The sequence below is a fragment of the Phocoena sinus genome, chromosome 2 (genome assembly GCF_008692025.1).
Source record: "Phocoena sinus isolate mPhoSin1 chromosome 2, mPhoSin1.pri, whole genome shotgun sequence".
NCBI classification, from domain to species: domain Eukaryota; kingdom Metazoa; phylum Chordata; class Mammalia; order Artiodactyla; family Phocoenidae; genus Phocoena; species Phocoena sinus.
Window position 1 is genome coordinate 132,705,899 of NC_045764.1, and position 12,495 is coordinate 132,718,393.

General features: G+C 36.4%; 1 protein-coding gene across 8 annotated transcripts in view; it reads left to right on the plus strand.

The window, feature by feature from the left end:
- KTN1 (kinectin 1) overlaps window positions 1-12,495 on the plus strand; it is a 119,582-nt gene that overhangs the window by 60,221 nt on the left and 46,866 nt on the right. For all 8 annotated transcript variants that reach the window (XM_032624530.1, XM_032624538.1, XM_032624531.1 and 5 more), the window contains 7 exons: window positions 1,514-1,630; window positions 4,125-4,265; window positions 6,724-6,830; window positions 7,637-7,769; window positions 9,179-9,266; window positions 10,633-10,799; window positions 11,216-11,284. In XM_032624530.1, coding sequence (XP_032480421.1) covers window positions 1,514-1,630; window positions 4,125-4,265; window positions 6,724-6,830; window positions 7,637-7,769; window positions 9,179-9,266; window positions 10,633-10,799; window positions 11,216-11,284 — 822 coding nt within the window. The remainder of the gene's footprint in view (window positions 1-1,513; window positions 1,631-4,124; window positions 4,266-6,723; window positions 6,831-7,636; window positions 7,770-9,178; window positions 9,267-10,632; window positions 10,800-11,215; window positions 11,285-12,495) is intronic.

Below are 12,495 nucleotides of genomic sequence, written 5' to 3' on the forward strand. Positions count from 1 at the left end.
AAAAAAATAAAGCTTTGGTTTATTTCCTCTTATTTTTATTTACTTCTCTCCACCCTGAACTCTATGTCTTCTCCTGTGTTTTCAGCAACATGTCTTTTTCTGTTTGCTACTTCTAATTGGATTGTATTTCTGTGATGGTGTTACTTTTACTTCTACTTTGGGCTTTGCCAGCTTATATTTCATCTCTTTCTGTGGTCTTATCTTTCCTCTGAATTATTTCTTGTGAGCTCTGTTCTTTGCTCTTGTTTTTCTAGAAATCGTTGCTATGTTAGACTTTCGAAAGTCATAGTGATATGTTTTTTTTAATCACAGTTTTTGTCCGTTCTTGACAATCTTTTTATGGTGATTTTTCTCCACTTGGCATTTGGTTTTTCTTACTGCTTTCCTTCCTTTTTTCTCATATCTTACATAGACCTTGTTTTATTTCTTTTTCATTAATACTCCTCTTCCAGTGAGGGGTGTTTCTCTTGGATCATCTCTGTGGCTAGGGATTGATAATGAATGGCTAAGGGGAGCTGTTCTCCTTCGGTTATGTGTGAAAATGAGTTCTTTTAGCCTTTCCTTTTTCTCATATAAGAGTTCACTACAGAGGATCTCACTGTAGAGGATCTCTCTTAACTCTTCCTCACTGATTAGCTGCTCTCTTTGAATAAAGTTTACCTGTATGATTTCTTCTTTCCTACTTCTGCTTGCTAAGACCTCCTACCAAGAAAATTCCTACCTTCTATATTTGTGCTTGTTCCTGATGTCAAATGGGGGATTGTTGGTTTTACCTTTCAATATATTCCTCTTAACTTCAGAGAACTATGTACCCATGGCACCTCTGTAGTCTTGGGTATGTTTTGACAAGGTTGTTGAGCATCTGTTTGATCTCCACTGCTTTCGGAAGTCTTTCCTGATATTATGCTTTGACGTTACAGATGTTTGTTTTATTTTGGTTCAGTTTGCATTTCATTTCATACCCCTCTTTTGAACTTTTAGGAGGAGAAGGGAGAGATTACTATCTTGATTTTGTGTTTAAAAATGGAAGTCATAGGGCTTCCCTGGTGGCGCAGTGGTTGAGAGTCTGCCTGCCGATGCAGGGGACACGGGTTCGTGCCCCGGTCTGGGAGGATCCCACATGCCGCGGAGCGGCTGGGCCCGTGAGCCATGGCCGCTGGGCCTGCGCGTCCGGAGCCTGTCCTCCGCAACGGGAGGGGCCACAGCAGTGAGAGGCCCGCGTAACGCAAAAAAAAAAAAAAAAAAAAAAAAAAAAAAATGGAAGTCATAATTCTTTGTAAAAATCTGTTTCTTTATTGATATGTGTCCTATGTTATGCATCAGAATATGTAATGATACAGTGATTTTTCTGAATGATATTTCACTGACCAGTGTTTGGCAGTTATTCTACTTTATATGTAATAGTGAACTCTGCATTGGCCTAAGAACACTTGATATCAGATAGTTCATCTTCATAATTTTCATTAGCCGATGTTTACTATTAACTAATTTTGTATTGATTTCTCAATTGTAGTCAAATAAAGGAGAGTTGACTGCACTTGTACATCAGCTTCAAGAAAAAGACAAGTTACTTACTGCTCTGAAGGAAGATGCTGCTGCTATGAAGGATCGGTGTAAGCAGTTAACCCAGGTGAAGACATTCTTGTATTTAAGGGTTATACTTTCTAAATCAGATACAATGAAGGATTTTAGAAATTGTCCATAATTCCTGATTTATTTGTGCAGTAGATTTATACCACGTGAAAGTAATTTTCTTTTAGAATTTAGGTGGTGGTGATGGGGTCTCACTCTTTCATGTTATTATAGCCTACAGTTGAATTGTGAATTTAAAATAGCAGTACTTATAGGTATACTAATTTCTGAATAATGGAAGCCTGTGGACATTGGGAGTATGTTTCAGTTGGTTCTGACCTAGAATTATTCTATAGAAGCACAGAACTCAGTGTAATCTTGTTTAAATCCAATTTATGGGACAAGTGTGAAACTCTTACATGGGTGGTTTATTCATGAAGGTTTTTGTGATATAATTTTTAATCAGTGAAGTTCTTTAAATCCCATTTACTTTGAGAGGTTTAAAAAAAGGCCTTTAAACGAGTGTAAAAGTACAAATTTCCAGTTGTAAAATAAATAGGTCCAGGGGATGTAATGTACACCATGGTGAATATAGTTATTAATACTGTGTTGTATATTTGAAAGTTGCTACGAGAGTAAATCTTAAAAGTTCTCATAACGAGAAAAAAAGTTTGTAACTGTGTGTGGTGATGATTTAGCAATAAATGCGAGTATTGAATCATTATATTGTATACTTGAAACTAATATAATATTCTATGTCAGTTATATTTAAAAAAATCATGTAGACTGAGAACATAATTGAAATTCTCTAGTAAATGTGGTCTCGTTTTTCCCAAAGTGCTTGTTTCTCCTTTTAGGTGTTAAATACAGTAGACTATATGAGGTTTATTTCACTGTCGTTCATGTAGCTACTTGATGACGTTATGAGAATGGCCTCATTTGAATATAAAAGCTTTTCTGTGAATTTGAGGTAAATAAAAAAAAGTCAGTGGAAAACTTGGTTAGATTTTTTAAAAATAAATTTATTTTATTTTTGGCTGCATTTGATTAAGATTAATCAAAGTTGTTGCTAAAATAAGTGTTTCCTTAAGATTAGAAACTTTACTGTAGTTTTCTGTAGCTATAGTTTTCTGATTATTTTAAAAATTAAAAAAAGAAACTATTTTGTGTAACTCATTGAGCTGTATACTTAAGATGTGTATACTTTTTTCCTAAATGTATTATGTACATCAGTAAAACAATTTGCAAATGTAAATGAACTCTTACGGGCAAACCGTTAGTTAAATGAAAATCTTAAAGTTCGTCAAACAGTTTCTGAGAGCAGGGAAAATGGACTGATCATACCTGCAGATAACTTTAAAGTTGCTTGGCTTTCTTGCACTTTAATAGTTAATATGTATCCTAGGAGTTCACAATACTTGCAACTCAAAATGAAATTACCCTTTTAATGTTTGACTTGGGAAGATAATAAAACTTTCTGAGTTTTACTTTCCCTATTCTACTATAAACATATCTTATCCTTATCTCTTACCTTAGGATGGAGACTTTATTTCTCGGCTCTTTTTTTTTCTGGGGGCCTATTCTGTACCCTAAAAGAGCTGGTACTTGGAAATAATGAAGAATTACCTTGTTTTGCTTTAAAAATGTTCTTTCTTGGGGGCTTCCCTGGTGGCGCAGTGGTTGAGAGTCCGCCTGCCGATGCAGGGGATGCGGGTTCGTGCCCCGCCCGGTCCAGGAGGATCCCACATGCCGCGGAGAGGCTGGGCCCGTGAGCCATGGCCGCTGGGCCTGCGCGTCCGGAGTCTGTGCTCCGCAACGGGAGAGACCACAACAGTGAGAGGCCCGAGTACCGCAAAAAAAAAAAAAACATGTTCTTTCTTATAATCAAGTTAGAATGTAGGATTTTATTCCATGTTCAGGTCTTTAACTCTTAAACCAGAAAGTGCATTTGAAATATGAGTAAACAGAACAGCTAAGTGTTTATGAAGGAAATTGGTGTAAAGAGCAGGTAAGATGCAGAAGACAAATTTTTTTTTTTAAAAACCTTTGACCTTGCTTTTTAAGCAAGTACTTATTTCACAATTCAAGATTGGGCTTCCCTGGTGGCACAGTGGTTAAGAATCCACCTGCCAATGCAGGGGACAAGGGTTCAAGCCCTGGTCTGGGAAGATCCCACATGCTGCGGAGGAACTAAGTCTATGCACCACAACTACTGAGCCTGCACTTTAGAGCTCACGAGCCACAACTACTGAGCCTGTGTGCCACAACTACTGAAGCCTGCGTGCCTAGAGCCTGTGTTCCTCAACAAGAGAAGCCACTGCAGTGAGAAGCCCACGCACTGCAACGAAGAGCAGCCCCCACTTGCTGCAACTAGAGGAAGCCCGCGCGCAGCAACGAAGACTTTAACACAGCCAAAAATAAATAAATAAATTTATTAAAGAAAAATGAATTCATGATTGTTTTACTGATGTTGTTTTCTTCTTAGTAAAGTCTTGTTCTTATTTTTTTAAATAACAAGTTTTTCATATTTTTTTTCTGATTTACTCTTCTAGGAAATGATGGCAGAGAAAGAAAGAAGCAATGTGGTTATAGCAAGGATGAAAGATCGGATTGGGACATTAGAAAAGGAACATAATGTGTTTCAAAACAAAATGCATGTCAGTTACCAAGAGACTCAACAGATGCAGATGAAGGTATATTTTCATTCTTTGAATACAAAATTAAATATTTGTATTCATTTAATTAGCAAACTTTTAAGTGCCCTGGGTTGGGCTTTGGTACAAATGGCTAATTAAACTGTCTCCCTGTCCTTAAGTAAGCAACTTTTTGGGGAGGCTGGAAGTTGACAAGTAAATATGCCGTTATAGTAGAGGTAAGCATCAGGTGCTTTGGGACAGTGCAGATGAGAGGTGGGGAAGAGAAGGATTGATAGGGAAGACTTTAGAAATGAGAAGCAGACCGTGTTGAATCTTTTGAAACAATTAGGCATTGTCAGGAAAGCAAGTGAACGAATGGGTGCTGGGTATGAGACTTATTACTTGGTGTAATTCCTTCCCATTCCATGAGATGATGGTTTGGTAGGTCTATTTTGGGGCCCAGGATCATGCTTTTTAATGAGTGCACTCCAGGTGTTTTCAGCATAGGTCGTCTAGTGATAACGGTTTGTGAGAAATACAGTAAAGAGTTGTGGTATTTGGGAATCAGGACTGGAATGAAGAGACCTAGAGAAATAGATGGAGGTCTTGTCTTAAAGGGCCTTATATCCCTGAAGACTGGGGAGCCAAGTGAAGGAGTTTAAGCAACCCAACAGTGTGATTATATTAGTATTTTAAATTATTACTCTGGCATAGTATGGAGAGTGGCAGCAGTGTGGAGAGTGGAACAGGGATAGTTGAAAGGCTTTTGCAGGAATCCAAGTCAGAGAATAAGGACCTTAAGTCAGACATTGATAATGAGGGGATGAGTTTGATAAAAAAGAGATAGTAGATAGGACTTGATGATGGAGTGGAGAAGAGAGGAAAAGTGATAATGGTTTTGGCCTAAGTGACCTTCTCTCTCTGGTCCTTATTTTCACCTGTTTTCTTTCAACATTTTAGAAGGTTCAGTGCGTACTGCCTATTTTTACAGTGTTATCCATTTCCATGATTTCGGTTAGGTCTGGACCAGTGATTTTTGTTGTTGTTTTGAAGAACATGGTTTCAGTCTGCTTGTCAAGTGGGCTTCTAACACTCCCTCTAATTGGACTTCGTGGACCAGTGATTTATTTTTGAAATTGTTTACATTGCTGGCTGATGCTTCAATTTGAAAGTGTTTGTCGTCACCTCAAAATTAACGTATGTCTAAAATCAAACTCTTGTTTCTGGTCAGGTTGTTTTTATTTTCTAATGTTTTGAGGCATTATTATCCTTATGCTTGAATCTTTGACTTCTCTCTCCCTTGCCCAATCTACAATTTGTTCTGAAATCTTAAAGATACTTTATTTCTAGTTATTCTTGCATTCAGATTTTAGATATGACCCTAGTTTATTATTTCATACTAGCATAATTATAGCACCTTAATAGGTCTCTCATTTCCTTTCTAATATGTGTAATTAGTACCAGATTTTTATTTGCAAAATATTACTTTGATCCCATTGGTAGTTTGCTGAAAAATTTACTGCTGTTGAAGTTCCAGTTTTTTCTGTGGAAATACCACTAATAGCGATAAAGAAGTGAATGAATCTCCTCTCAGGTTCTTACTGCATCCACTACTTTGATGCTCTAATTTGGCTCAATCCTCCATCTTCCCAGGCCCCAGCCATTTGAAATATTCTTTCCCATTAACCAGGTTATTGAAGAACTGATTTTCCTGGCCTTGTGTGATCTTTTTTCTTCTTAATTCTAACTTACTATTCATTTGAAAATTAGTGGGATACATGTAGCAACATCTTTTATTGAAGGTTAAGGGTGTTGAAGTGATTCTTTTTTTCAACTTGATTGCTTATAGAGGCCAGGATATAGATTACATATGATAAGTTCTCTGAAAAGTAGAAACATAGACTTGATTTTCTTAATTGAATAGGTTTACTAAAAATTATTAAGATCATTTCACATACTAAATTGAGGTTGTGGGGATATAAGATTCAGTGTTCTTTGTCTTTTGATTCTGTAACTCTGAAATAAAAAACAAGAAGCCAGATATTTTAGCAAGTAGATTTTTGTGTAGTGAATTTGCCATCTATTTGGCTATGGCTCAATTTGTAACTTAATGTAAATGTTTTGAACATGTTTTCAGTTTTTAAAGTTTTGATTACTAAAATCTTTCATTAAAATATTGCTAACACAAAATTGACATATTAATTCTATGTGAGTCTATTGTGTAGGAAAGAGTTCTAAAACATCTTTTAGTTCTAAAACAGCATCTCAGTGTATTTATTTTGCCTATGATAGCAGCTGGCATCTACTTGCATTCTTGAATGCTGTGGCAGCTTATGTTTACTTTGTATTCGTCACTATCAGAATTTATCCTTTAAATTTGTTTATATTTATTTGAAAAGGATATCCAGACTTCATTCTACTGATGCTTTTCACATTCTCATCATAATAAATTTTCTTCGAAGTTAGCTTTGGCAATCATTGTTTTCTAAATCTTATGTGTGTAAAATTATTTTAGTTCCAGCAAGTTCGTGAGCAGATGGAGGCAGAGATAGCTCATTTGAAGCAGGAAAATGGCATACTGAGAGATGCTGTCAGCAACACTACCAACCAGCTAGAAAGCAAGTATGTTTGCAAATGCTTTACTTTTAATAGAATGGCAGAGTATTTTCATTGAATGATAGAGTATTTTCTTCAGTCACCAAAATGGTGTTTGATAATAATTGGTTAGACTTTTGTTTTTTACACTTGTTTCTAAAATGAGTTTTCTAAAACTATCCTCTTGCTTTTGAAGAACCTCTTCAGCTAAACTGTATGATGAACACTAGTGCCACCAGTGGAACAGTTTATAAATTTATGAGGCTGAATTTACAAGTTTTAAACCTTCTATTCCATTTAACAAACTTCATTATTCTGAAGAACATCTGGCACATTAGCTAAAAATCATATTCTTGAGTCTTACCCTTATAAGATTATGATTTATTGGCTCTGAGATGTGGAATCCTGGAATCTGCATGTTAAGACACATTCCTTGTGATAGTGATTTAGTTGGCTGTGGGCTGTACTTTGACAAGCAGTCCAAGAGAAGACTAGTAGCATGCTTACATAGAATAAATATTCTGACAGGTTGATTTTAATAGATTTTCAGAACACTGATTTGAGGGTGACACTGTTGATTCGTGCTCATGGTGTGTGGTCATCTGTTTTTCTTGATTATTTTATAGTAATTTGAGTATTTGTGTTATTGTCCTCAGAATGATTCAGATTACACTCAACCAAACTTCATTATTAGTAGTCACTTATAGCATTCATTTTCATTTAGCTATAAGTGGAATTACTAACTCAGCATAACTCATATAAAATATATTTTGTTTACTCTTTATATGTGTTTTGTAGTAATGGAAGGTTCCTAATCCAGTTACTGTTTTCAGGCAGTCTGCTGAACTAAATAAACTGCGCCAGGATTATGCTAGGTTGGTGAATGAGCTGACTGAGAAAACAGGAAAGCTGCAGCAAGAGGAAGTCCAAAAGAAGAATGCTGAGCAGGCAGTTACTCAGTTGAAGGTGATATATTCCTACCTTTATCATTTCATAAAAAATGTAGGTATTCAATTCAATGACATTAAAGTGTATATAGCTTTGAGAAGTGTAGTTTGAGGCTTAATGGGACTTGTAGTTTTAGTGCTCTGCCTATATAGAAACGTGTACACTAATGAAAGAATTGAATATAGGATTGAGTTTGCAGTTAAAGACTTTTTGAAGATATGAAAATTGAAATTAGCTGACTGACAGGCATACATAGTAGAATTTCGTCTTATATATATGGAGGTTGGGGTCTATATGTGTAAGGCAAAAATCAAATTTTTGATAGGTAGTTAAAATCACCTTCAACATCGCTTATCCATAACTTGGATTTCTCAGTAAGTTTAGTAGAGCCTGTTTTTATTCCGGCATTGGAATAGATGATTTTCCTTTACTTTAGCACGAGACGAAGTAGTGCTCCAGTTGCTTTCACTTGAGCCATAGTGGGAAAAAATCACACATTGTTTCTTTAGACACCAGAATGGCACTTGCTGTCATGAGATGCTTATACTAGGAAGACACGCATGGGGTTGCTCAGGCTGACTGAGAGAGAGGAGTGGACTCATTTCTCTGGCACTTTTTAGCCTGTGTACATTGAGTAGCGTGACAAGTAGAATTGTCTGTTCCTCCTTTTACTGGGGAGAGGATTTATTGAACGTATAGTTCAATTTCTGTAAGTTAAATGTATCTGACAGACTCCTACTTAGGTCATTGATACAATCAATATAGCTTAATACCAGTTCTAGAGTAGTAGGGGTTAAAAGGGCTTTGAGAATAATTGAATGCAGAAAATAGCATAATTTTTGTTTTCTTGAAGTTTTCATGGGTCCCTGTGGGAGAGTGATATAGTTGTCCTTTCTTTCAGTAAATATTTGTCTTGCTGGTGTGTTTGCTGGTAGCATTTATAAATATGGAAGTTTGTGCTCTATGGATATGGATAAGTAGATAAATGACATTAAATATTATAGTCATAATTGAAGTGTTGTGCTATACCTAAAAATAAGAATTTTAGGTGCCCACTGAAATTTAGCAATAAAGATACTATCCTTTTGAAAGCCTGTCAGCTGAAGGAAGATCAGTGGAAAGCTGATGAGAGCAAAGTGGATCAGGTATATCCATAGTAGTAGCTATATTGATCCACCAGCACAAATACTGAGTTTCTGAAATAATCTCCAATCTGTAAATCCTGTGTATTGGAGGGTAGAATTGCAGTGGCTGATAATATCTGTGCATATTATCAGGCTGAGCACATCTGCCTATCTTATTAAAATGTAGGAGACTAGTGATTAGTTGTTGGAATAAGCAGTTTTATGTCACGACAGTAAAGACAGAGGATGCTTTTTTCCGTTAAATTGGAATCCTGTATTTGTGCTGACTTATCCTTTCTCCAGGTTCAACTGCAAGAAGCTGAGAGAAGGTGGGAAGAAGTCCAGAGCTATATCAGGAAGAGAACAGCAGAGCATGAAGCAGCTCAGCAAGGTAAGGGGAAGTGGTATTCATTTAAATTTAGTATGTAATTCTGGGTAAAATTTCCTCCCCTCTCCATATGTGAAGACAGTGTAAATTGGCATTTTGGTTATAGGTCAATAAAAATAGCTTTTATACTTTCATAGTACTTTTATTTCTTTAACATTTCTTAGGATTTAAAAAATAAGCTCTCTAGTTTTGTCTGAGGCATTAAGTTATAGTCAATAAATAGGGTAATGGGAACCTGTGCATGTTCCCTTTCTGTAGTTATTCCCTCTGGTTCCTTGATCAGTTCTTCATTTAATTTTTTTTTTTCTAAGAAGGACTCATTCCTATATTGTGAAGAGAAAAACAGCAAGAGCATTACCATTCCAAGTAGTTGACTTAATTTTTTTTTGACTGCGTTGGGTCTTCGTTGCTGCACGTGGGCTTTCTCTAGTTGCAGCAAGCGGGGCTACTCTTCATTGCGGTGCGCGAGCTTCTCATTGTGGTGGCTTCTCTTGTTGCGGAACACGGGCTCTAGGCGTGCGGGCTTCCGTAGTTGCAGCATGCGGGCTTAGTAGTTGTGGTGCGTGAGCCCTAGAGTGCATGGGCTTCAGTAGTTGCAGCGTGCGGGCTTCAGTAGCTGTGGTGCGTGGGCTCAGTAGTTGTGGCATACGGGCTTAGTTGCTCCATGGCATGTGGGATCTTCCCAGACCAGGGATCGAACCCGTGTCCCCGGCATTGGCAGGTGGATTCTTAACCACTGCGCCACCAGGGAAGTCCCCAAGTAGTTGACTTAAAACTGCCTACTTAAATGCTAACTTTCACTACTTATTCTTAATTCGATGAATTCATTTAGGAAATAATGGAGCTTGTATTAGTGTGTTTTATCTATGTTTCCACTACTTACCTTCCTCCCATGAAAATGGTGGAGAGCTAGCAAAATATTGTTCCAAACACAAGGCTAGATCATACAGAGTTTTGGCTCTTTAGACCTTTGGTTTCCTCTGATTTTTTTCACTAAATAACTTACTAAAGCATCTTTGGGGAAATAAAGAATGCTTGCGAGAAATGATATGAGTTTTAAACATCCATGTACCACATTTAACACATTTATTGATTATGTATTTTGTGCCAAGCCTTGGGTACAGCTCTGGGTATAGGGAAAAGGCAATCTCTGATCTCAAAAAGCTCACTCTCTGGGAGAGGAAGTGAGTTAGTACAGTGTGGCAGGTGCTGTGAAAAAGGTAAGCATAGACTGTTCAAGGGAGCCATATGCAGGAAGCAGAGGAGAGATTCAAGGAGAGTATTCTAGAGGAGGCAGTGCCTACACTAACGACGAGTAGCAGTAACCAGGCCAAGGAAGAGACCTTTATAAAATGCAATGTTTTGTTAGATTTACAGAGTAAATTTGTGGCCAAAGAAAATGAAGTACAGAGTCTGCATAGTAAGCTTACAGATACCTTGGTATCAAAACAACAGTTGGAGCAAAGGCTAATGCAGTTAATGGAATCGGAGCAAAAAAGGGTGAACAAAGAAGAGTCTCTACAAATGCAAGTTCAGGTATCTAATTTTCCCTCTTTAAAAAAAATAAAGACGGGCAGTGGTTGGATGTGTCTTGTGTAGAAGAGAGAGGGTAGCCTATCTTATCCTAATTCTGGAGTGCGGATGAATAATTCTAATTTAATCTTCAAGCAGTTGTCACAATATGATCTGAATATGTGCTCAAAGATGCCTTTACCCACAGCCTTATGCTTTTTTGCATTAGATTAGGAACAGTACGATGTATTCTTAATTTCTGCTTTGTAAATTAGCTCTCAGAATAGAGTGCCTAATCATTGTTTAAAATGACGCCTTTTGGAATCTAAGAGTGCCTTTTTAAAGGTAAACAGATGTACCTGTAACTCATTTTGTTCATATACATTGGTATATTTAACAGAACACTTTTCCCTCTCCTTTTTGGTTGCTCTTTATGAAAGGATATTTTGGAGCAGAATGAGGCTTTAAAAGCTCAAATTCAACAATTCCATTCCCAGATAGCAGCCCAGGTAATGGTGCTTTCTTATTGCTTGTCATTACTAATGGCTTCCTAGCTGTGTAAATAATCTGAGTGCCTGTTGGGTGCTGCGTACTGGATTAGTAGTTGGGTGACTAGTCAATGAATCAACTGGATGATCCTAAGTGCTAAGCACTCTGATAATTATGTATAGTGCTGTAAGAAAACACTACGGAAGAAATCCAAATCTAATGGGAAGGTGGGTTAGAGAGTTTTTAACTTTAGGAGGAAAAAAATGTTGATTACCATCCTGTCAGAAAACAGGTGTCAAGAATCATAGTTTATGTTTTAGAAGTATTCACTAAATATTGACTAGCCATAAGGGAAAACTTTGTATACCCTCAGGTGTTAGCAGTATGTTAACCATCGCTCTCAGGTTATATATGCCAAAGAATCATTTTTAAATTTATAATTCAGTATAGTTTGAGTGTGAAACCTTCCAGAGTTTTCTAGGTGGTATTGTAAAACCTGTTAATCTTTGGCATCATTCTTATGTAACATGATAAATAGGTAGATAAATAGATACAGATATATAGCCTTTAGAATATAAATAATACAACATTAAGAAGAGAAGAAACTTGCAAGTACTTAGCTTGTTTCCATAATATACATACTGTGAATTTCAGTTTCAGTTCTTCAACTTTAAACTTCTAAAAGTTGTTTGTAGGAAAAGTAATAGCTTAGAATAGAAGTCATTTTCTGTGCAAAAAGTGGTTTTAACATTAAAAAGTTGTTTGTAACGTTCAGGCAAGTTGAAAATCCCAAAACTTTGAGGTTGCAACCATTTTTTTCTTTTCTAATTGTTTTCTTTGTAGAAACTATAGTCAAAAATTAATTGGGAAAGAATTATATAATATAGGAAAGGGTGTGTGTATATGGATGTATGTGTGTATGTAAATTATTAACTCAAATTGGATTGAGATCTTAAGTTATAGAAGATTTATCAGAAACTTAATATTTAGAGAATGCTATAAGTACCTTTTGAAAAATAAAGATAAACACGAGCATTACCAAACGACTTGTTATCTTAATCATGAATGGTATCATTTCATTATTGGAAATTGTTACTAAGGAAAAGAAGCACATGAATGAAAGATAGCCTTTGCTACTGTTTTTCCTATTTATGTGTTGCTTGGCAGTTACATAGTTTTCAGACCTGTCAACTTACTTTATTAAAAATGTCTTATGATGTGTAATTCCCTA